The sequence below is a fragment of the Mastigoproctus giganteus genome, chromosome 12 (assembly GCF_048544385.1).
Source record: "Mastigoproctus giganteus isolate SK-2022 chromosome 12, ASM4854438v1, whole genome shotgun sequence".
Taxonomy (NCBI): Eukaryota; Metazoa; Arthropoda; class Arachnida; order Uropygi; family Thelyphonidae; genus Mastigoproctus; species Mastigoproctus giganteus.
The window spans coordinates 66,027,060-66,053,191 of record NC_143586.1 but is presented as its reverse complement, the minus strand read 5'-3'; the positions used below and the strand labels follow the sequence as shown (position 1 = coordinate 66,053,191).

The 26,132-nt window shown below is 36.9% G+C and overlaps 1 protein-coding gene across 4 annotated transcripts in view; it reads left to right on the top strand.

Moving 5' to 3' along the window:
• The window catches only part of Patronin (calmodulin-regulated spectrin-associated protein patronin), a 389,298-nt gene that overhangs the window by 88,699 nt on the left and 274,467 nt on the right, over positions 1–26,132 (top strand). For all 4 annotated transcript variants that reach the window (XM_090386590.1, XM_090386589.1, XM_090386591.1 and 1 more), the window contains one exon: positions 17,315–17,410. In XM_090386590.1, coding sequence (XP_090242716.1) covers positions 17,315–17,410 — 96 coding nt within the window. The remainder of the gene's footprint in view (positions 1–17,314; positions 17,411–26,132) is intronic.

The following is a 26,132-nucleotide window of genomic DNA, read 5'->3' as shown; positions in this document are numbered from 1 at the left end:
AATATTGTTATTAGAAGTTAGTTTTCATAAATGTCTCTTCCCATCCATCCGTCCTCTGTCGTTTTGTCTTATATGCTCTAATAATCCGCCGGTTTTTCCCCCCCCCCCTCTTTTGTTGCTCAGTTCCAGTAAGAAATTTGTAATGATAGTATTTTTATTTTTAAATTCAAAAGAGTTGGATTCTGTTTATATATAGTGAACTGGGAGTACCCTTAACACAATCGTTAATAATTTAGGATTGAAATCTTCAAGCGCCTCTGATTGTCGGTCAATGTTTCAATTAGAAACAACATTGAAATCAATGTGTGTATATATACTTTGCAGCATGAAGTTTTTTTTTTTTAGTGGCGCTCAAAGCTTACGATTTTATATTTTAACACACATTCATAAAGATTTCCTCGCCCCACCCCCATTTGCATCAAAGTATTTTGTACCCATGCAGTACAAAAAAAAAAAAAAAATGTCCTAGCCAAGTTACTGAATTTTTAAGTAGCGCTTTCAGTTATATTTTGAACAAAATGAACAATATTATTTATAATAAAAAAGTGGGGAGAAACTTTGTACACTTGAAGTTTCCCTTCCCCCCCTTCATTTTTGCTGTTTTTCTAATAGTAATAGACATTTAATGCATAGTAGAAAAATATTTAATGGCTTTGTGGAAAAGTTGCTTACAATCGTGATTGAAAATTCAAAGCCTATATTTATATTACACTATCCTTATCTTGGTGACTTTTTCAGTAATGAAGAAGTTATTTAATATTTATGGTTGCTTTGTTTGACTAGAATGGTTAAAAAATGCTTCTTTAGAATGTTTTAGTAATTTTCTACTGAAACATACTTTAGTAGTAGCAGATTTCTTTAGTTTTGATTGTTGTTTCTGAATAGAATGAATTTTCTATGTATCAGAAGTTGTTGACCGGTTTCATTTATATTTCATTTCTGCAGAGGATGGAGAATCTTATTTTTTGTTTATTGATGCACATGGTTTTTGACTTCTTGAACAATATTATTTATAATAAAAAAGTGGGGAGAAACTTTGTACACTTGAAGTTTCCCTTCCCCCCCTTCATTTTTGCTGTTTTTCTAATAGTAATAGACACTTAATGCATAGTAGAAAAATATTTAATGGCTTTGTGGAAAAGTTGCTTACAATCGTGATTGAAAATTCAAAGCCTATATTTATATTACACTATCCTTATCTTGGTGACTTTTTCAGTAATAAAGAAGTTATTTAATATTTATGGTTGCTTTGTTTGACTAGAATGGTTAAAAAAATGCTTCTTTAGAATGTTTTAGTAATTTTCTACTGAAACATACTTTAGTAGTAGCAGATTTCTTTAGTTTTGATTGTTGTTTCTGAATAGAATGAATTTTCTATGTATCAGAAGTTGTTGACCGGTTTCATTTATATTTCATTTCTGCAGAGGATGGAGAATCGTATTTTTTGTTTATTGATGCACATGGTTTTTGACTTCTTATTGTTAATTGTAAGGCCCATTTCTTCACTTTTAGATTCTATTCTGCTCACTAGTGGTTGTGGTTTTCTTTTGTGGTGGCCGTGATAGCTGTCATTTGTATAACTGTTACTTCCATCTCATTCAGAGCTGCTTGTTTTATTTTTTTTTGCATATGAGTTGTATAAAAGTGGTGATAGGACACAGCCTTGTTTTACACCTCTCCTAACTTCAGTATAGTCTGCTTGCACATTTTCCATCCTAACTTTGAATTTTATGTCCTTAAGTGCAGTCATGTGTTATATATGAAATTTCAATTAGTTTGTTATGTTTGATTTTGTCAAATGCCTCCTCATAGTTTAAAAATCACAGAAAGAGTGGGACATTCATTTTACCTATGTCTTCACACATTTGTGCAAGTGTGACAGTAACCTCTCTCTCATTTCAACTCCTATCTAATATCCAAATTAGATATTTCCAATTAATTCCTGTTGTGTATTATTTTGCTCATGCATTTCAGTTAACTGATTATTCTATGCTTTGCATGTTTGTATGTTTTGGGTTTCTTTGATATGGAGATGGTTATTGATTTATTCATCTATTCTGGATCCTTGCCCTCTTAAGTAGATTTTGTTAAGAATAAACATGCCTCAGTAATTTTAATTTTGTCCGACTTGCTGCACATGGGGTCACAGAGACACCATAAATATTCTGAGCAATCTTCAGATAATCCTTTTCAGTAATTCTGTAGCAGCATGATGTGTTGCTCCACACAGCCCGCATACCGACTCCTGTTTGGTACTGCAGTAAGTCTTATTCTTTGTCTTTCCTTTTTATTTCATTTTGTCTTTTTTCTTTTTTTCTCTTCTCTGCCGCTGCCTGCTCAGCCATGAAATATACGTCAGCATCCAGCCTGCCTACTGTTATTTTTGACCTTTTTTTCCGCAATCACATAATTCAATTTTCAACATTGTTTGAACCATGTGCTATGTATATTTCATGTCAGAAACAGAGGTCTTACTTCTTGCTGAATTTCCTTTGGTTACGGCAGTTGACCCTTGTTGAAGACGTTGAAATCATCGGATCTACAGCATTAAGTATTTATTTTTATATATTTTTATTTTTTTGGGTACACATGAATTTTTCCATGGTTTCAATTGCTGGTTTTGTTAGCTTGTTGCCTCTCTCTTTATCACTTTCTACTTACCTATATATATATGTATATATATATATATAGAAAATTTCTCAGCCAACCAAGTATGAGTTCTTGCATTCCCGTGGATGCTTAGGTATCTTAGTAAACTTTTCAGGAAACTATGACTATGGTGTAGAGTATTTAACAGTAAAAAACTGAAATTTGTAAGAACTTTAGTAAAATAAAAGTTAATTTTCTGTTTATACTCTGGGATGACACACGGTCAGAGGAAACTCATAAGAACACAAGAAACAGCACCATATTTATCAGCAATGGGCTTGAATCCTAGTCATTCAAACCACATGTACTTATCTCTCCCTTAATATATATACAAATTTACAAGAATTTAATTTAAAAAAACATAAAAATTGTCATTTCTGGGATAATGTCCTACTTCTCTGACTGCCTGATACAAATGGCCTAGTATCTACCTCTAGGTTAAAACTTAATTAAAATTACAGAAATTCATTCTAGTGATGAACAGTAGTTCAGCATTCTTTAGAATACCGTTCTCAGTAAACATAGTCCAAATCTGCTACTGGGCTTATTGAGGATACCTTAAAAGTTCAGGAAAACTTCTAGTTAGGGGGAGAAAGGTAATATAGATCCACATTTATCTGATAATATGGGTCAAAGTAATGCTTGTACTTATCCAGAATTCTTTTTTGTTGCCACAACAGCCAATGTTGGCAAGGTATTCTGAGGGTAGTAATGTTTCGGATGAGCAGGATGAGAAGGACAGGGAAACAAGCTTAAATAACTTCAAGGAGTGTGTCAGGATAGGAAATTGTTTAAGAATGCTTAATCTTAACTATGTCTATAGTAATGTCAGGAGTGTTGTCAATAAAATGGCTGAATTTGAACTCCTGGTTAGGAGTTCAAATAATAGGGCTAACAGAAAAATGGTGCCACCTAGAAATTGGGGATTACAAGTTCCACTATGGTATGCAGGAGCTGGGAGTCCAAGGGGTGCCAACATTCAAGGGGCACCTGAAAATCCGAAACTTACATACATATATGAAGAAAATTTTAAAGGGGGCACCAAATTTCAATTGCCACCCAGGTGCCACATACCCTAGGAATGTCCCTGGATATGTATACTGTATTTAGGAAAGATAGAGAAGATAAGAAGGGGTGGATGCTTCTTATCAAAAGCAGCCGAGTGCAAAAAAACTTTTGAGTCTGAATTTACGTCTGCCATAGAATCTGTGTGGTGTGAGTTAGTTGGAAACAAATGTATAATAAGAGTGGGAGTAATCTATAGGCCAGAAGACTCTGAAGAGTGTGATGAGAGTATTTACATGCAAATGAAATGGACAAGTAAGTGTGAATGTCTTATGGGTGACTTTGATCTGCCCCAGATTGATTGGAATAAGTGGGAAGGAAACTCACCTTTGGAAAAAAAATTTCTGGATAAACTAGATTATTATTTGTACCAGCATATTAGAGAAAATACTTATTACTTACTTACTCCATGGTGCTTAGGTCATGAGGGTCCTTGATTACCTTAACAGCTGAATTCCAAAATTCTCTTATGTGCACGCTTTCTCCAGTTCACCTCTCCTCTGAAAACTACACCAATATCTTTCTTTGTACCATCTCAGGGGTGTTCTGCGAGCTTTCCTTTTCCCAGTTGGGATTCCAGTGAGGATTTGATGGATGTGTCTTCCGTCTCAGTACGGATAGCATGTTTAGCCTATCTTAATTTTCTTTCTTTTATAATTTGAATTATACTTTCACTTCTATATTCCCTCTTTAGTTTGTTGTTATGTAGCCTTCTTCATTCTCGAGTGATTTCATCTTGTTTTGGTCCAAAGATTGTTCTTAGAATCCTATTTTCGAATGATTGTAATTTGTTCTTTGATTGTTTTGGAAGTGGTTTGGTTTCACATCCAGAGGTTACAGTAGGTAGTTTTATAGTTATATCTTTATTTTCAGTTTCCTAGATACTTGTTTTGAAATTAGGATTTTTTTGAACCACATAACAGCATCTATTTCCACTCTGAAACCCAGATTTAATTTCTTTCAGAATGCTTCCCAAGTACTTGAAGTTGGAATCATCATTATTCTTGTTTCTACTAAGTTTAAGGTATTTTGTGTTGTTGTTTATTTTTAGGCCAAAGATCAGCTTTTTTTTCCAGTACTATTAGATTAGGGATGAGGTCCTATATCATCTGCATATTCTTCTTCTTCCAGTCACATAGCTCCCTGAGGAGCTGTTGTGGCCACCAACAAATTCCTCCAGCTGCATCGACTGTATGCTATACGAGCAGCATTGCAAAGCGTCATGCCCAGAAGTTCACTGATCCCATTCTTCCACCTAGTTGCAGGTCTTCCTCTGCACCTCTTCCCCTCGGTTTTGGTTCCATTATATTCTTCAACAGAAATTTTTTACTTCTTACTATATGACCAAAAAACTTGAGTTTTCTTTTGTTGATGCTACGAAGAAGAATTTTAGGCCTGCCAGTTTTATTCAATACCCACTCATTTGTTCTTTGATCCAAGTAAGAAATACGCAGTATTCTCCTATAATGCCACATTTCAAATGCCTCAATTTTCTTCCTGTCAACTTTTTTCAGGTTCCATCCTTCACATCCATAAGTGGCAACTGGAAAAATTAACGAATCAATGATTCTCAGTTTCATCTGTAGGGGCAGATCATGATCTCTCCGTGATTTTATCAGATCAGTGACCAACGTTTTAACAGTTGCCTGTTGTGTCTTTGCAGCATTTGCGCAGTCACTATTTTTATTTATTCTTGACCCTAAGTAATCAAATTCTTCAACTTCTTTGACATCTTGACCATTAACCTTCACTTTACTGGAATCGAGATTATCACCAGTCACCATAATTTTAGTTTTACACACATTCAGAAACAATCCTTTTTTTTTTTTACTTGCCTCACATAACTCTCTTCAGAGTTTCTTTAAGATGATCCTTAGAATTACAAATTAGCACAGTATCATCTGCATAACGAAGGTTGTTTATCTTCAGTCCTCCAATTTTGATGCCAGTCTCTAAATCTTTCAAAGTTTCACACATGATATCTTCGGCATAAAGATTAAAAAGGTGAGGTGACAAAATACAGCCCTGCCTGACACCGTTACCTATTGTGAAAAAGTCCATGTGTTCCTATGTTTGTTCTCACAGTTCCTTCCTGTTCCTGGTACAGTAGCTTAATCAGCTGAATTATGTGGATTGGGATACCTATAATAGTCATCGTTTCTCATGTTGAACACAATCAAATGCTTTTGCATAATCTATAAAACAAAAAATAATGGGAACATTGAATTCTTTGCATATGCAAAGAATTCAATGCTGATGCATATCTGCATATGCAAAGGCCTAGTGTACTCCTTTCCGTGTCTCTTCCACTATTCTTATCACTTTTTCCAAAGCCAAATTAAAGAGGTTCTTTAATTTGGTGACTAGGTTCTTGGGATTCCAAATTTTAACATTGTATTCCATAGAAAATACTAGGGGTGAGAATATTCTTGACCTCATCATTACTCACAAATTAGATGACATCACAGGGCTTAAAATACAGGAATCATTTGCAGGTAGTGATCACACAGTCGTCTGTTGGAAAATTAAGACAGATGTTGCAGTAGTTAAAGGTAAAGGCACAGGTTTTAATTTCCGAAGAGGAGACTTTTACGGTTTAACGCACTATGTGGCATCTATTAATTGGGCAGCTTGCAGAATAAGGGCAAATACACTTGAAATATGGAATACCTCTAAAGAAAAAATCACAGAAGCCATGAATGCATACATACAATTAAGAAAATATTGCAGGAGGATGCTCAAATGGATATATGTGGAGCTGGCTGGTCAAATAGAGCAGAAAAAGTTGTAATAGTACCCCAGATAAGGTTAGAGAGGCCAAGGCTACATATGAGAATGCATTTGCTAAGAGCAAAGAATGGGGGCAAGGAATTTTTCATGTATGTGAATATAAGGAAGAGAAAAAGTGAATCAGATTGGACCCTTGTGCACTGGGTGTGGGAAGTCTTAGATAATGTAGTTGACGTTGCGGATGAATTGAACAGGTTCTTTGCAACCATCTTTACTGAAGAAAAACCCTTCATGCTGAGAAGAGGCTGTGCCAGTAAGGCTAAGTCATATGAAATTAGTGATTTCGAAATTACAGATGACTGTTTATTAGAAAAACATTTCAGCATAAAGGCAAGTAATGCGCCTGGAGTTGATGGCATATGCCCAGGAATTTTGAGAGAGGCTGTCAGGAGTGTATTGAACCTTTGAAGTTAATTATGAGGAGCATATTTGGGCTCAGGAGAGACTTCTTTGATTGGAGAAGGGCCAATGTATCACCAATACAAAGGCGATTCTAAGAGCGAAGTCGGTAACTGCAGACCAGATAGTCTGACTTCAGTGGTAAGGAAAATCTTAGAAGCAATGATTAGGAGTGCAATCCAGGGACATCTAGATAGATATGGCATTCTGAATAGCACGGTTTTATTAAGGGAAAATCAATTATTGTAGGCTATTTTCATAGTTAGTCATGAACAATCTCAACATAGTTTATTTGGATTTTAGAGAGGCACTTGACTCAGCCCCTCACGAGAGGTTACTGTATAAGCCGGAACATGTTGGTATTAGAGCAAAAATTATGAGATGGATGACTGCAGTGCAGAAGGCTGAGAGTTGTGATTAATGGATAATCTTCAGATTGGTGTAAAGTCAGAAGTGCCCCCCCCCCCCAAGGATCAGTTCTGGAACCACTGTTGTTTCTGATTTTCATAAACAACATCAATGATGGGATAGAAGGTTTGATATCAAACTTTGCAGACAGTGTAAAGATTGGTAGAGTAGTTAATGATCAGTACCAAGCAACTCCTTCAGGATGACTTGAACAGTCTTCAAGAATGGTCAAAAAAGTGGCAGCTATGTTTTAATGCAGAAAAATGCAAGCTCTTACACTTGTGAGGGTGAATTAAAAACAGTAGAGGAAGGAGGGAATTCTGGAGGTTATATGAGCAGTGTAAATGGGCAGCCAGGAAAGCTTGTGATGTCCTATTGAGGATTCATTGAACATTATCCTGTAGAGATACGCAGGTCAGGCATTTGTATAAGCCAGCTGTAAGACCATATTTGGAATACTGTGTTCAAGTATGGGAGACCTTATCTGAAAAAATACATTGAGGTTTTTGAAAGAGTCTAAAAACAGGAAACATGCATGGTGAGATCGTGTCAAAAGGGTGACCATACGAGGAAAGACTCCGATTATGTGAGCTATAGAGCCTGGCAGGCACCTCAGAGGTGACCTGATTGAGGTTTATAACACTCTGAGAGGAATTTGTAAAAATGAATGAACATGGACTATTCACTGTCATAAAGAATTACAGAACTTGTAGGCATAAATTCAAAATACAGGAGAAGAGGTTTAGGCTAGATTGTTCAAAGTTTTCTTTTAGCCAGTGAATTGATTGCTGGAACAGGTTGCCTTCACAGGTAGTTGAGGCTGACAGTTTGAATAAATTTGGAGATTAACTGGATAGTTATCTATGTGAGGAAGGAAGCAAATAATTTGTATTTTCTTATCTACTTTTTTTTTCCCTCCAGCTTCTTGCACTATATGGCTATTACTGTGACAAGCTTCTTGCTGGATTCCAGTTATTGCTGCAAAGAGCATAGGCTTTCTCCTGCCTGGTATCCTTTAGAGAGAATTCCATGTAATGCAGGGTTTTAGGAACATCTGGAAAGTACAGCCACTCCCCGACTTACATAAGGGTTGTGTTCTGCGGAACTCTATGTAAGTCGGAATTTTCCTAAATGCTTATGCAGCAGTCGCAACTATGCATGCTGAATTTGATTGAAGCAAAAAAGAAATGTTCGATGAACATGTAAATAGAATTATTTATTCAGTTTTTTTATCTCATGCGCAGGAAAAATAACAAAAGTGTACAAAATTACAAAAATTTCAAAATTATAAAATTACAAAAAGAGAGAGGAGACAGGCATAATGTCAGCAAGTTTTACCTTTCGAGCATCATTGCCAGAATTAACACTCCAGCTGATAAGCATGCTGCTGTGTAGATTTAGAAGGGGGTTTTTATCAAAACATCACAATTTCTCTACAGCTGCAGAATCAGTATTGGCAACTTCACCGCATACTTTAATGTTTTAGAAACCAGCGTGATGCTTGAACCATTAAAACCGCCTTGTCACAAACTTGGCTTGGGGTTCGCTGTACTTATCTTCATAAATACTTCTTGCTTTTGCTTGAATGGCTATTGGACTCAGGGGCACTTGCTTTTGAATCTGATTTTCCATCCATATTATTAATAGCTTTTCCATCTTCGATAAATGCTGTTTTGTGATCACTGTTGATCTTAAATGCGTTGATCCTTTAACATGTTCTTTTATACGTGCACTGTCCCTTAAAATAGTATTCACTGTTGAAGCAGTGAGACCTAATTCCGTGCAATAGATGACAAACTTTGTCCTTCTTCGTACTTCTTAATTAATCATCTTCATTTCTAAATCAATTTTGTTTCATTTCCTAGCACTGAAGAAAAGATTCTGAAAATTTATTTAGGTTATATAATTGAAGATTTCGGTGAAGGGGGAACTCATTTCACCGTAATACTGTAATGTAAAAACCCACAGAATTCCAGTTATTGGTACTATCACAAATGCAATAACATAGTTTACTACCCGATTACACTAACAGAAAAGCCCAATAAACCAGAAAGTGAAAATTGTTTTTATTGTTTTATGATAGTGTGTTTTAGAAAAATATGAGAGGCTTTCAAATTGATTCTTAAAACGGAACATATGATAACGATGAAAGTGTAGTGCAATTTCCATTATAAAAATGACCTTTTAGAGAGAAATAGCTTAGTTATGCAGTAAGACCCCTGTATCCGCGGGGGATACGTTCCAAGACCTACCGTGGAAGGCTGAAACCGCGGATATGAGCGAACGCCTGCCGACTCCATATATAACGTGATTTTCTTGTACATACATACGTATAATAAAGTTTAATTGATAAATTAAACACACAGTAAGACCTTACCAACATTAAATACTGTAATAATAAAGTACAGCAGACTCTCAATTTACTGGGATTGGATTAACTGGGACACTTCAAGCTCCAAATTCATCAGTAAAGCAGATAAAAGATGAGAGAGGAGTGGTGATACAGGACCAGGAGAAGGTTAAGGAAAGGTGGAAAGACTATTTTAAGAAGTTATTAAATGAGGAAAACCGAAGAGCATTATGCGAGGATGGAGAGACGAATGAAAGAGTAGTGGAAGGCATAAGCAGGAAAGAAGTGAAAAGTGCACTCAGAAAAATGAAGAAGGGGAAAGCAGTAGGTGCTGATCAGATACCAGTTGAGGTATGGAGAAGTATGGGCGAAGAAGGGATCGATATCTTATGGGACCTTATGGAAAAACTGTGGCAGCAGGAGAAGATACCAGATGAGTAATGGGAAAGTATACTTGTGCCAATCTATAAAGGAAAGGGTGATGTGCAGGAATGTGGGAACTACAGGGGAATAAAGTTAATGTCTCATCCGATGAAGATCTGGGAAAGAATTGTGGAAGGGAGGATAAGGCGGGAGACAGAAATAGGAGAGGAACAGTTCGGTTTCATGCCGAGAAGAGAAACAACAGATGCGATCTTTGCTTTAAGGCAGGTGATGGAAAGGTACAGGGAGATGCAAATAGAGTTGCACATGGTGTTCATAGACCTGGAAAAAGCATATGATAGAGTGCCCAGGCAAGAGGTATGGAGATGCATGAGGGAGAAGGGTGCATCAGAAAAGTACGTAAGGCTTGTGAAGGAAATGTACGAGGGAGCGGTGACTCAGGTTAAGAGTAGTGTAGGTATGACTGAGGGGTTCTCTGTAGAAGATGGACTGCACCAGGGATCAGCCCTCAGCCTATATCTGTTCGATCTGGTAATGGATGTGTTGGTGAGAGACGTGAAGAATAGAGCACCACGGAGTATGCTGTTTGCGGACGATATCATACTGTGTGAACAATCCCAAGGAAAGGTAGAGAAGAAATTGGAGGAATAGAGGAAAGTGTTGGAAGAGAGAGGCATGAGGATAAGTAGAACAAAGACAGAATATATATGGCATTGAATGGAGAAGATGAGAGTTCTATAAAACTGCAGGAGGAAAAGCTACCATCAGTTTCAAAATTTAAGTATTTGGGATCGAACGTTGAGAGGGATGGAGGATTGAGTGCAGAAATACAACATAGAGTGCAATGTGGATGGTTGAACTGGAGAAAGATGAGTGGGGTGCTGCGTGATAAGAAAGTAAATTGCCGAATGAAGGGAAGATTGTATAAAGCTGTGGTTAGACCTGCATTGATGTATGGTGCTGAGACATGGGCGATTACAAGGGCCCAGGAGAAGACAATGGAAGTGGCACAGATGAGGATGCTAAGATGGATGTGTGGTGTGACGAGGAAGGACACAGGATAAGAAATGACTACATCAGAGGTACAGTTAAGGTGGGCCTCTGAGTAAAAAAAATGCAGGAATCTAGGTTGAGGTGGCGAGGAGTGTGTGGGGAAGAGGTGCGAAAAGTTGGAGGTGATAGGGAAAAGGGGGGGGGAGGCCTAAGCTAAGATAGAAGGAAAGGTGGCAGAGGATTTAAAAGAGAGAGGATGGAGGAGAGAGGAAGCCCAGGATAGGGAGGAATGGAGGAAAAGAATTAAGGATGGAAATGCCGATCCCATATAAACGTGGGAAGAAGGCGAAGATAAAGAAGACGACTTCAAGGCTCCAAATTAAAAAAAAAAAAAAAAATCAACCAGAAATCATAAAATTCAAGTAATAACCAGAATAGGTATAAACAGATATTTTGCAAGTCATAAATAAGCGACAAGAAATGGCATCTTGCAACCCCTGCTGTCTTCACACCTACTGCTCAAAACAAAAAAAGAGAGAACAAATGTTTAGTTTGATTTAGTGCATTGCGTCGATTGTTGTGTTCTGTCGCACCGCAAAAGGACAAATTTTGTTTTATTTATGTCAGCGATGTCAGATTTTTTTTTTTTTTTTTGTCTAGAAATCGCGAAAATGATGGGCAAATGCAAGAGTTGTGCTTTCAAATTAAACAAAAACTTGAAATTGTTCAAAAGTTTGAAAACAGTTAATCCGTTAAATCTCTAAAGAACCATTATAATGGTGGTGACCAAACCATACATGACTTTTTAAAAAATAAAGGGAAGCTATTTGATTTAAAATCAACATCTTAAAAAATGAAGGGAAGCATTGTATTGGACATGCAAGTAGTACGTGTTAAGTTTTTTTTGTTTTTTTTTTTTCAGTGGTTAAACGTGGGTAACCGAATCAGTGGATACAGAGGCACAACTGTATAGCGAAATTTCAACTTCCAAGGACTTGGAACGAATTACAAAAAAAAAAAACCAATGTTCTATTGGGTTCACATTATATTTTCATGATACCTCCATTTATTCTTACGGGATGCAAAATACATTTCCATGATTTTTTTTAAGTTTGTACTGGCTGGCAAAAACTTACGTAAAGTCAAATTTCCGTAAGTCGAGTATTACCTATGCTGGGGAGTGCCTGTATTTATTTTAAACCTGATGATTGTAAAAAAATTGCATTGACATCCAGAACTAACATATAAGATGTGGCAATGAGAGTCTCGGACTATTTGCTGTTGTGATCATGTTTGATGAATTTGAAAATAAATGGAAGTGATATGTTGTAGTTTAAACTTCCTCCAACTGATGGTGGTACAGAGATTTTCAGTAGGTTGCAAGTAATATCCAGTTTTGTTAGCGGTGTTAAAGTTCCGTGTCACAATTTTGCTTTAACCTGGGAAAATTTATGAAATGTTAAAAACTATTTATGGTGAATCAGTGTTAAGTCATACCAGTGTGTTTGAATGGTACAAGCAGTTCAAAGACAGACGTGAAGATATTTGCAGTGGCCCAAGAAGTTGGTGTCCATCATCCTCTCTTGAAATGAGGACAAAGTTGCGCATGATGGCTGATGAGTTGGATATGAATAAGGAGACGATTCATCAAGTTCTGCATGAAGATTTAGGAAAAAGGAAGGTCTGTGCAAAATTTGTGGGCACAACCTCACAGGTGAGGTTGTGCCCACAAATTTTGCACAGACCCCTGTGAATCAGTGAAGAGTGTCATTGTGTAGACTTCATCCAGACTTGTTAAAACAATCCCGATTTCCTCAACTATATTGTGACTGGAGATGAGTGTTGGGTGTTTCCCTATGACCCAGAGACAAAACATCAGAGCATGCAGTGGACTTCAAAATTATCACCCAGGCCCAAAAAGTTTGGTTTACAGAAATCCAAGGTCAGAACTATGCTGATCATGTTTTTCGACAAACAGGATGTGATTCACAAGGAATGTGTACCTGAAAGGGAGAAAGTCAATGCTACGTTCTATGTACAGGTGCTTCAAAGTCTATCGAAGCACATTTTCTGGGTGAGACCCTAATTTCAAGAGAAAGGCAGCCAGTTCTTGTTGCACATCGATGCCATTGCCCATTCTGCACTTGTGAAGGCATTTCTGATGAAACATGGCATTGTTCATTGAAACATTGTACAGATTAACCAACTACTCTACTCTCCTGATCTAGCATCAGGGGACTTTTCTCTTTCCCAAGGTGAAACCTGCCCTTAAAGGAAAGAGATTTGGGATGTTGAGGACTTACAGAAAAACGTAACCACCGAACTGAACATCATATCTTCGGATGCCTTTGCTGACTTTTTTCAGAAACTTTTAGAACGGTGTAATAAGTGCATTCAATCAGGTGGCAATTACTTTGAATAAAATTGAAAATATTTTTGAGCTCCTTCACTTTGTGTTTTTTTTTTTTTATTGTGCCCATATACACTACTCCCCATCTCTTCCATCATGCAGTATGATTGATGTCTTTTTAAGGTTATGATGAACATTATGGCAAGATCCAATCTTCCTTACATTTCAAGGATACAGCTCTTAAACGGTGTTCGCAGGCCGGATGCTAGTTAGTACACCGGATGTGTGAAAGAAGGTTGTTCCACAATACATAAGTAGAAGAGATAAATGAGGAAAAGTTGGTTCTGCAAGTGTGGAGTTGGACAGTGCGTGGATGCTGACTCATTTGTAAGAGAGTGGAGAAATTGCAGATGCAGATTCGGAAGAACAGTGCCCATTGAAGTATCTGTAGAAAGGCAAGCAGCAGAAACTGAATGTTTATGAGACAGAGTGGATAAGACAGAAGTGAATGGGTACTTTATTAATCTGCAGTCCTCTTTTGAATGGAGTCTAGCAGCTTGAGGAAAGTTTTGGGGACACCACTCCAGGTATGAGAGTAATATTCTATGGTAGGTGAGATTTGAGATTTGTATGGAGTGAGTAGTTTAAAGGAAAAGTAATGCCAAAAGTGATAAAGAAACCCTAATTTTTTGATGCAGAGGAAGCAATAATTGTGAGTGCATGTCTGTATTAGGAACCACATATCTCTATTAGGGTTTATCCCTAATAGAGATATGTGATTTTGTTTAGAAAGATGTGCATAGGAGCAGTAGGATTTTTTTTCCTGAGAAATAAGACAGAACTGAGTTTTAGAAGATTGAAATTAACAGTTTAAAATTAAGTTTTCTTTACCCATTAAAGAATTACCTGGCAATCAGCATTGGTGGTGGATATTCTAAAATTTGAAGCACTGTTTATGCACGGCAAGGTTTCTCAACCTGGAAGGTGGAGTGCAGCATACCGTCATTAGCTATACTATTGATAGGATTTCCAGTCGGTGATTAGATGCTAGAGAGTAAAAAGCCTCTAACTATATACATTTCAGAATTAACGTGATGCATAATCTTGTATCATTTTTGTTATGTAACTTATTCATAGCACACATAATGAGCAAAGAGAGAGGTGGAGGGGAGCAGTTTTAGGGGTTTCTAGCATTTGACTATATCCATGACCATGGTGGAACAGTGAATACAGACAGGCTAAAAGAGAAAGAAATAGTCTGGAATCTCTTTTGCACAATCTAATCCAATTCAAGAAAGACAGCGCCAAGGATCAAGAAAATGAGCAGCAAAAAACAACTTCGGTAAAATTCAAGTCTAATATAACCAGCTCCACATCAGCAAAAATTTCCAGGAACATGGAAGAGTCAGGAATGAGAGTATCTCAGTGCGGACGAAGATTTTACGGCTCAAGCTAATAGAGAAGTTTTTCTTAAATTTTTGTCGTTTTGACTTAATTGGCATATTAATTTATTTTCTAGAAGTAGCTTTATATTCTTAGTTACAATATTTCATTTATTTTGAATTTATAAAAAGATTTTGTAGGTTATTACTTATTATCGGTAAAACTTGTACCATTAGAAACTTGTGCCGTTGTATATTAGATCGATATGTAATAGCGTAACATGTCTCGAACTTGATAGCATAAGATACAGTGTAAAACTAGATAATATGTAGCACTGTATTAGGAATCTGTTAGCTTAGTATAGTATTGTCAATTAATCAATAAATTCGGGGGAAATTAATGAAGGGGGCGATTCTCCAACACATCACAGTCCAAACAGTGTGCAAAATGTGAAATTTTTGTATATAGTAGTAGTAGTAGTAGTAGTGGCATGTGATGCAAGAAAGCAAGTGTATGAGCTTATGCAGCATCAGCCAAAAAAAAAAAAAAAAAAAATCACACCATTCCCTCCAAATGCCTGGCCAGTTCCTCCTTAAATTTATTTAACCTATCAACTTCCACAATGACAGATGGAAGTTTGTTCCAGCAATTAACCACCCGCTGGCTAAAGGAAAATTTCCGCACATCTATTCTACATCTGTCCTTTCTTAATTTGAATTTATGTCCCCTTAGGTTCGTAATCTGAACAAGTGGAAGGATCCCATCAGAATTCAGCGTGCTCAACCCATTCAAGGCCTTATATACCTCAATCAGATCACCACGCAGGTGCCTAGTCTCCAGCCACTGCAATTTGCAGAACTTAAGCCTCTCTTGGTAAGAGGATCCCTTCATTCCCCTCACCAATCTTGTTGCCCTTCTCTGTACACGCTCAAGTAAATCTACATCCTTCCTAAAATGAGGCCTCCAGACCTGTACGCAGTACTCAAGGCGTGGCCTGACCATTGCCTTATACAGAGGGACAATCACCTCCCCTATTCCTACAATGTCTGTATTCAATGACTTAATCAATACTTCAAATTCATCAAATTTATTTAAAATTCTCCTAGCATTATTTTGCATGCAAGTATGCATGCACTTGTTCTTACTCTAGTTACCCTAAACACAGTCCATGTATCCATTTGTTCCGTGATGACCCACAGCAGGGCCTGAAATCCCAGACACATTGCTTTCCAGGATGCTGCATGTACCAATAGTAGCCATGCAAGAATCGCTTTCACTTATGCCTGCAGCTCTTGTTAAACTGTTAGTCTGTGTATCCCCCAAGCTAGCAGTTCCGACTCACCTATTAATGCTTCGATAGCATCAGCAAATATTCTTGTACCCCTTCTATTCAAGTGTATCCCATCCCTGTAAAAACAGTCTCTCCTGTTAACAAACACAGAACACGCTGAGAAAAAAAAATCTACCCCACAAGCCTTGCACATTCTCTCCAGGGCATAATTGATTGACAAGGCTCTCAACCTATAATCTCGACTTTTTGCTAACATTGCCCTCTACTTGTTAAGTAAGTCCTCCGATCTACTCTTAATAGCATTAGTGCCTGCATGTATAACTACATCACCTTTTGTGCCCTTAAAATATTATATCTGCTCTACAATGTCATCTACTTTTGCCCCTGTCAAATGAACAAGTAGATAAAGCTGCAGTGGAAGCCAACAGTGCTATATATTTGCACGACAGCATGGCCCTTTCCCGAACTACAAACTAGTTATTTACAAAAGTGGGCGGCGGCGCCTCCGCAGCCAGGTGGGAAGGAGCAGCAGTGCGTAGCACACGCTTCTTGATTAGACCGGGGTTCGAGCCCGTCACCACCAAATATGGAGGATGTGGAAAGGTCAGGGAATGACCACCGCATATCCCGGGGCAATATGGCCTTAGTTGCTAATGCTCCTAAAAACCAAATAACAAAACAACAAAAGTGGGCTACATCACTGGCAACTGATTTCATCAAATTAAAAGTGTCCTCTAACTGTGGAAATCCATCATACAACAAAACAGACACAACAAGGTGGCACACTCATTTCAGCCTACAACTTTTGAAGGAGTGGGCCTAAAAGGCTTTAAAGAGTGGATATCTGAAGGTCACTGCCTCACTCTCAAAACTGTATTGGAAGATAGGGAAAATATTTCTTGGTTCTTTAAGAAAATGAATTTTTTTTTTTTTATAATCAAATATAAAACATATTATTATAGCAGATAAACTTAGTAGCTCCTTGGCTCTTGGAAATTAATCCAAAGATAATTCCAAAAAAAATTAATCCAAAGATAATTCCAGTAAAAAGATGAGTAAGTATACTGTAGCAAAAGTGTGCCCTCCAGATGCAGTTAGCCAAAGTAGCTCTTATGCCAGGAATCCCCACTCAACCAGTCATCTATCCAAATATTTTGCTAATCAAAGAATAATTAATTAGCTATTTTTAATACAATTTCAGTTTAGTTTGATATATTTGGTTGTGTTTTAAAATTTTATGTATTTTTTCTAGGCCAAAGAAAAAGCTTCAATTCTTTGGCTTCTGTCAAAGGTTTACAATAATAAAATTCCACTGGATCTCAAAGATCCATATTATAAAGATTATGAGGTAAGTTTTTTTCAGTTTCATTGCATTGTCATTCGGCATAGAATAAGCAGGTATTTTTTCATTTTAAAAGTAATATAATTGCTGAAACTTGTTAACTTCTTTTTTCTTTACTTGTTTTTTTCTTTAATCTAAATAAAGAATTCAGTTTTATTTTGAAATGCTTATTGATGCTTATTTTAAAAAAATGTGTAATGTCATATCACATGCACTGAGAGTGCATGGGGTGTCACAGAAAACACTGGTAAGACTATTTAAAGGTTAAGGTGGGATAGTTGTTGACTGGGTTTAAGAAAATTGTCTTAAGCGAATGGGTTATTTGTTGTAACAACTTGCCACCTAAATCTTTCAGCATTAGAGAATTTGTGTAAAATTTCAGGAAGGGGCAAATTAAATTATGAGAGCTGTTCAATAACAAATGATCGTAATTTTTTTTTTTTTCCCCCTACAACATGCTTTTATTAATCATTCATTTTTTGATGGTCCTTTTCAAAGCAGTCCCCATTTGATGAAATGCACTTACTCCAGTGTTTCTGCCATTCTTCAAAAACATAGTGGAAGCCATTTTTTGACATGCATTTGAGAATTGTCTCCAATGTCTCTATAACTTCTGACAACTGTAAATGTTTTCCTCGCAGCTCCTTTAAATTTAGAAATAACAAAAAATTGCGAGGTCAGGGCTTTACAGCAAATGAGGAACACATTTGACATTAATGCTGGCTAAAGTACTTGATGACAGTATGAGTAGTTTGAGGTTTTGCATTGTCATGATGGAGTAACCACCCATCTGCATTCAGTTGTGGACTTTTGTGACAAATGTGATCCCACAATGTGTGCATGCAGTACACTTTGCAGGATCAGTAGTGTGAGTAGTCTTGAAACCCAGCGTGCACAAATGTGTGTCATATGCAACTGGTCATGGAGAATACTGTTATATAATGATCTCCTTTTGTGATTACAGGAGTGTTTATGGTTTCTGTGGTGACAGCAGTGGTTGGAGTTCCAGGACTGCTGATTTTTGTGATTGGATCACATCCATCTTAAACATTCTAAACCACCTGCGAGCTGTGCTATATGGAAGCACATATTTATCATAAGCCTCTTTTAACATTTCATACACTTCAGCTGATGTTTTCTTGAGAAGGAAATAAAATCTGAAGGCAGCATACATGCCACTACTACTACATTGAATTTATGTTCCTACCGCACAGTTTTACTGGGTTAATACAACTTCTTTCATTCAGCCGTTAGATAAAGACATTATATCCACCTTTAAAACTTATTACATCAGAAAATTACTACAATTGATTTTGCAAAAAAATTGATTCCGAATCTATTATGGAAAGTACTGGAGAAAAGAATATTCTAGACCTCATCATCACCTATGAAACAAATGACATAACAGGGCTGACAGTAGAGGAACCAGTAGCAGGAAGTGATCACGGAATTCTACGGTGGATGATGAAGAGAGAGGTAGCAGTAGTAAAAGGCAAAGGAATGGGTTATAATTTCAGAAAAGGAAATTACGATGCCTTAAGGTGCTACATGGCCTCTATTAACTGGTAGATATCGCATAGAGAATGAATACAATTGAACTGTGGTATTCTTTTAAAACATTAATCACAGACGCCTTGAATGCATATTTACCATTAAAAAATATTCCACGAGAAGGGTTCCAAGTTGGATGAAAGTGAAGTTGCCACATTACTTGAGCAGAAAAAGGTGGCATGGAAAAGGTACTGAAGCCTATAACAGCTACAAGGTGATCTGTAATAGAGCCACAGAAAAGGTTCGACAAGCAAAGGCAGTTTATGAGAAATCGCTAGCAAACAGAGCAAAGAGCGGGGGGGGGATAAGTAATTCTTAACATATATAAATGTTAAGAAGAGCAGGACAAACCAGAACGGACCTTTATGTAAGGGAAAGGGGATAGTATTAAATATCAAAGGAATGGGTTATAATTTCAGAAAAGGAAATTATGATGCCTTAAGGTGCTACATGGCCTCTATTAACTGGTAGATATCGCACAGAGAACGAATACAATTGAACTGTGGTATTCTTTTAAAACATTAATCACAGACGCCTTGAATGCATATTTACCATTAAAAAAAATTCCACGAGAAGGGTTCCAAGTTGGATGAAAGTGAAGGTGCCACATTACTTGAGCAGAAAGAGGTGGCATGGAAAAGGTACTGAAGCCTATAACAGCTACAAGGTGATCTGTAATAGAGCCACAGAAAAGGTTCGACAGGCAAAGGCAGTTTATGAGAAATCGCTAACAAACAGAGCAAAGAGGGGGAGATAAGGAATTCTTAACATATATAAATTCTAAGAAGAGCAGGACAAACCAGAACGGACCTTTATGTAAGGGAAAGGGGATAGTATTAAATACACCAGCTGCCGTTGCAGATGAACTCAACAGTTATTTTGCATTGATATTTACAAAAGAAAAACCTTTTGTGGCAATGGGAAATTGTGGGAGCAAAGTTGAAAAATATGTAATTAATGATATTGAAATTTTGCACGATTATTTAATGAAAAAACTTTCAAGCCTACAGGCCAGTAAGGCTCCTGGAATTGATGGAATATACCCTGTAATCTTAAGGGAGGTGGCAAGTGAGTGCATTGAACCATTAAGGCTAATTATGTGAGCATCACTAGACTCTTGGGAGATTCCATTGGATTGGAAAAGTGCTAATGTATCTCCCATACATAAGGGTGGTTCTACGAGTGAAGTGGGAAATTATCAACCTGTCAGTCTGATTTCAGTGGTAGGAAAAATCATGGAGGCAATGATCAAGGGTGGAATTCAGGATCATTTGGATCGAATTGAAATTCTCAAGGATACTCAGCATGGTTTTGTAAAGGGAAAATCATGTTTAACAAATCTGGTTCGCTATTTTGAAAGGGTCACTCATGAGCTGGATTTAGGGAATAATTTCAACATTGTTTATTTAGATTTCAGCAAAGCTTTTGACTCAGTCCCACATGAGCGGTTGCTTTATAAGCTGGAACAGGTTGGAATCACTGGGGAAATCCTTAGATGGATAGAAGGATGGCTTCAGGGCTGGAGGCAGAGGGTTGTGATAAATGGCTATTCCTCAGATTGGGTTGATGTAAGAAGTGGGGTTCCCCAAGGATCACTATTAGGACCCTGTTGTTTTTAATTTTCATAAACGACATTGATGAAGGGATAGGCATGATGTCTAAATTTGCAGATGATGTTAAAATTGGTAGAGTAGTTAATGATCACTGTCAAGCTGAATCAGGAATGGTCAGAAAAATGGCAACTATTCTTTAATCCAACAAAGTGTAAGGTATTACACCTGGGAAACAGTAATCCCAAAATAACTTATTCACTTGGTGGAGTTCAACTAAACCCAGTACTGGAGGAAAGGGACTTGGGTGTTACGATACAGTCAGACATGAAATTCTCTGAGCACTGTAAACAGGTTGCAAGGAAGGCCCATGGTGTCCTATCGCTGATCTATCGAACTTTTGCAAGTAGAGATAGGTACGTGATAATCCCATTATATAAGGCTTTTGTTAGACCACACTTGGAATACTGTGTTCAAGTATGGAGACCGCACCTAAAGAAAGACATCGAGCTTCTTGAAAGGGTGCAAAGATGGGTAACTCGCCTGGTGAGATCGGCAAAAGGCATCCATATGAAGAAAGACTTCGAATATGTGGGTTGCAGAGTTTGGAAACTAGACACCTTAGAGGAGATTTGACTGAGGTGTTTAAGGCTCTGAGAGGCATCAGTAAAATGAATGAGACGAAATTTTCAAGATTATAAATGATGCTAAAACTAGGGGACATAAATTCAAGTTACCGGGGGAGATGTTTAGATTGGACTGCAGGAAGTTTTATTTTAGCCAACGAGCTATAAATTACTGGAATAAGTTGCCTACATGGGTGGTAGAGGCATAATTTGCATAATTTGCACTATAGCCGCGGTCATCGGGTGATAAGTAGACCAATCTAAATGTTGTCAAGTATTCACATTGGTTATTCTGTGCAAGTTAGTCCATCTTTTGACATTTTGAAGCACTTTTTATTTTTTTAGTAAAATGAACATTTGGTTTATGTAAAAAGTGAAAATTAACACTGTTCAACATGGGTACAAAGAGAAATTAAAACAGTTAAGCCGGATACTAAACTCAGAGTCTTAAAAGACACTTCTGAAACAGGGATGCTAAAAAGAAAACACGTACCTGGTGCAAACTATAAAGACCTTGAAGAAAAGTTATTGGAATGGCATCTAGTTCTACCAGATGTGGGCATAAAATTTAGCAATGTCAAGTCTCCTGCTCTTAAAAAAAAAAAAAAAAAAAAAAATACCACTGATTGTTTCATACTGAGCCTTTACATCAGCAATTTTAGGTATAGCAGTGGTTGGCTGCTTTGATATTTGCATTGAAGCTGGAGGAGTTGGTAAAGAAAAAACCCTAGATTGGTTGGAATCTGTGCAGCAATTCTTGGTGTGAGTGAACATTTTGCACAAGAATGAGACAGATGTTTTATAATTTTCTTCCCAGTAAAGCATTTGCTGTTTCTGGTGAAACTTGCCATGAGGAAAAATTAAGCAAACAGAGGGTGACTGTGCTGTTGGTAATGTAGATGGATTACATAGTTTCACCCCCAGTCATCAGCAAGGCTTCTTGGCCAAGATATTTTAAAGGAGTAACCACTTTCCCTTGTGGGTGTAAATCAGACAAACCAGTCTGGCTTACCACTGAAATTTTTCATTCATGGATTCTAAAATTGAAATGTAGAATGATGTTCATGCAGAACAGAAAAATTCTGATGATCTTACAGGGTGCCCTGAAACTCTTGTCACACCTATGTAAATGCTGTTGCAGTGTTCTGTGCTTATAGTAATGAAAGTATATAGAGAAAACACCATGAAATATTTTTTGTGTACATAAAAAAACCCGATTGTTTCGCACTGATGACATAGAATTAGTTCGTAGATATTTATAAACAAGTTTATCATTCAGTGAATCTGTATGCAAATCATTGTTCTCACTGCAGAATAATTTTATACTGGGTTTGATGTGATATGCTCCTCAGCATCTTAGTTGTTACGAGTTTAAAAGCATCCTTTATGAATCCCCATAGCGCTTGTTACAACTTAAGAGATCTGTGCTTCTCAGAGGCCATTTTACTGGGGCCGGGAAAGTTGTGGACCTTCTCCCAACAATCAGATAAAACTTCATTTAAATATTCATGATCTCTCGAGGATTATTAGGTAGGCACCCCATCCTGTTGGAACAAACTTGATTGCCCAGAATTAGAGTAAAATTATCAAAAATCAAACTAGAATTAAAAGGGGGGGGGAAGGGAAAGAAGAAGAAAAATATGTTTAAAAAATTAATTCATTATTATTTTATTTAACTTTTTTGAAACAGCAATATTCTCTAAATCTGTTTATGTATTGTTTGGTTTCATAAACTTCTGAATCTGAATTCCAGAGAATTTATTTAATTTCATCTTTTTATTGGAAACTGGCTGATGGTTGCTGTGTCCCGATTTTCACAGCTATTTTCGTGTTTCCATCTATTAAAAGTGTGTGTATGCTGATCGTTGGAAACACAGAAAATGTCAGCACAAACTGGACAAATTTCAAGACAATTCATATTTAAAATGTGCTTGAAATGACGTTTAAAGTAGACCTGCATACGTATTTGTGAAAAGGTTAAACCTATCTCTATTTACCCCTGTTGCATAATAATGTCATCTGCTTTATTATTAGCCTTCAGATTGGATTTTTAAAAATGAACAGTCTTGGAGCAGTAAATATAAATATATTCACAATAATTAGTAGAGAATAATGCACCTCCCAAAGTTTTTGCATTTTACTCTGATCCAAGCCCGAGGCGGGATTCGAACCCGCGACCTTTGTGTTGCCAGGCAGGCACTTTACCCACCTGGCTAGCCCGGTCGGCTTAGAAATAAATAATGTCAAATAAGGTACCTTATAGTGTGCAAAATCAGCCCTTCAGAGTTTGACATGGCCAACCTGGGAGGTTAGTTTTAATAGGCTATAAGCCATTTGTTACTGTAATATTTCTGTATGAAATGAATAAATATCAAATATTTATGGGTACTAAATTTTAGCAGGTCAAAAAAAAAAAAAAAAGGTAGGTATGTAGTCTTAAGTTTTGGCTAACTTGGAAGTTTTAATGTACTCTGTACTCACTTCTTTCCTAGCGCGTGCTTATGAAGCGGGAATTTATTTCCCATATACGTAATATTAAAAATAGGGGTTACGTTCTCAACAATGAAATTACTTAGCTAATTAGTTTGTTTAAACAATGGCTGATTTATCCAAAGAAATGAAAGCGTAGCCTGTAAAATCAAGCAAATTATAATGATAAAGCAATTATTTATGACTTACAAATGTTAAAGAATGTTTATTCTTCTTCTTCATCATCATCAACTAAATGCACACTCGTTGATCACTCAGTATTGGCTCGGCACTTGTTGGTTTGTTGCACAAGGAGTTGTCTTCTTCAGAAGTGCTTCAAGAGGCATTTGTTTCCAAGATAATCTTCTCTTTCCTTTTAACGGAACGCACAAATTGCAACTGACACGATTTGCAATGAGTAACAAATTTATGAAGCTTAAAAAAAAGAATGAAGAGAAGATTCTGAAAATTTATTTATGTTTTTTATACGATTGAAGATTTCATTAAAGAAAAAACACATTTTGCCGTAATAACGTAAAAAACCACATAATTTCAGCTGTCGGTATTTTTGAAAATGCAATAATATGGAGTTTATTACTCATTTATAATTGCTTGCACTAACAGAAAAGCCCAGTAAACTGGGAAGTGCAAATTGTTTTTATTGACCTCCAGAAATGTGTTTTAGAAAAATATCACAAAGGTGTTCAAAATTGATTCTTATAACGGATCATATGATAACAATGAGAGTGTAGTGCATTTTAATGATTTGAATTGGTAACTACTGTAATAGAATTTACACTATAAAAACGACCTTTCAGAACGAAAATAAATTTCAACTTCCGAGGTCATGGAACGAATTACCAAAAAACAATGTGTTATTGGGTTCACATTATGATATTTTCACAATATGATGCTGTCTCTGGAACGGATTAATATCGTAAAGCGGGAGTACACTGTATCATATAGCTACGAGCGTGGTTTGAAATGTGGTACTTATGAATGTTTAACATTCATTTTTTGCAATTAATGTTCATATTTTTGATTTTGTTGATACTTGGGAAAAAAAAACTCGTAAACCCAGGAACTTGTAAAGCGAGAACTGCCTGTATTATACACTTTAATACTTCTACCAACTAAAGCAAGCTGTGCTGAGAAATATTTATAATTTAGTAATCTAAATAATCTGTTCTACAAATATGACCATTTGATACTGTTGCCAATAAGGAAATTGTTAACCATATTTTTGCATAGAGTACCTCCCCTCCAATCCAAAGACAAGATTACATAGTTGAATCCAGAGTTTAGTATTATAATTGAACTGTTCTTAATTGGTGAAAGTTGTAAATTTCTCAACATAGATATATCAGTAAACTAGTATAGTACAGGAACTCCCCGCCTTACGTAAGGGTTGCATTCCGCGGAACGCTGCGTAAGTCAATTTCCCCAATGCTGGTCCAGCACTTGCAACTGTGCTCGCTGAATTGATTGAATCAAAAAAGAAACATGCAACGAACATGTAATTAGAATTATTTATTGTATTTATTCAATTTTTTATCTCGTGCAGGAAAAATTACAAAAGTGTGCAATTTAAAAAATTATAAAATTACAAGAAAAGAGAGGAGACAGGCATAACGTCAGTAAGTTTTACTGCTCGAGCATCATTGCCAGAATCGACATCTTCAGCTGATAAGTACGCTGCTGCGGAAGTTGAGGGCTGTGGAGATTTAGAAGCGGTCGGCCACTCAACCTTACGAAAGAACATATCAATGGATGACTGGTCGGCGGCTTTTTTCTTTTCATCGTAGATATCGTTGTAGGAAGCAAGCATATTATTCACCCCTCTGTTAACTTTTAAGAATCATTCACTGTCAGGATCCATCTTCTCAAACCTCGCCATTGCCGATGTGATTTCACGAAATGCCATTGCTATCTCTCTGGCAATGAAGTGTCTCAGCTCCTCATTTGGTTCGTCTTGAGCTTCATCGTCATTTTCTTCTTCCTCTATTAACTCCTCCATGTCTTTGGCATCAACTTCCAACTGAAGTAGCTCCGCAACTTTTACAATCTTATCTGTAACCTCTTCATATGATTCATCTTTTTCAAATCCTTTGAAGCCTTTCACGTGCCGTGGGCATATTTTCTTCCATGCGGCATTTAAACAACTTTTAGTAATTTCCGCCCAGGCCTTATTAATGTTTAAGACGGCGTGGTAAATATTGTAAGATTTCCAAAAGTCTCTTAATGTGAAGTTGTGTTTGGCGGTAGAAATATGACTCTCACGTTCAAATTGAAAACTTCTAGATGTGTAGGATGTCCAGAAGCATTATCTAATAGAAGCAAAACCTTGAAATGAACGTCGTTGTCTTTACAATATTTTTCGACTTCTGGGATGAAGCAGCATTTAAACCAATCCTCAAAGAGAGATATTGTTATCTATGCTCTCTGCTTCGATCGGAAATGCACGGGTAGGATGGCTTTATTGATGCCCTTAAATGCCCGAATATTTCCAAAATGGTACACAAGCAGTGGTTT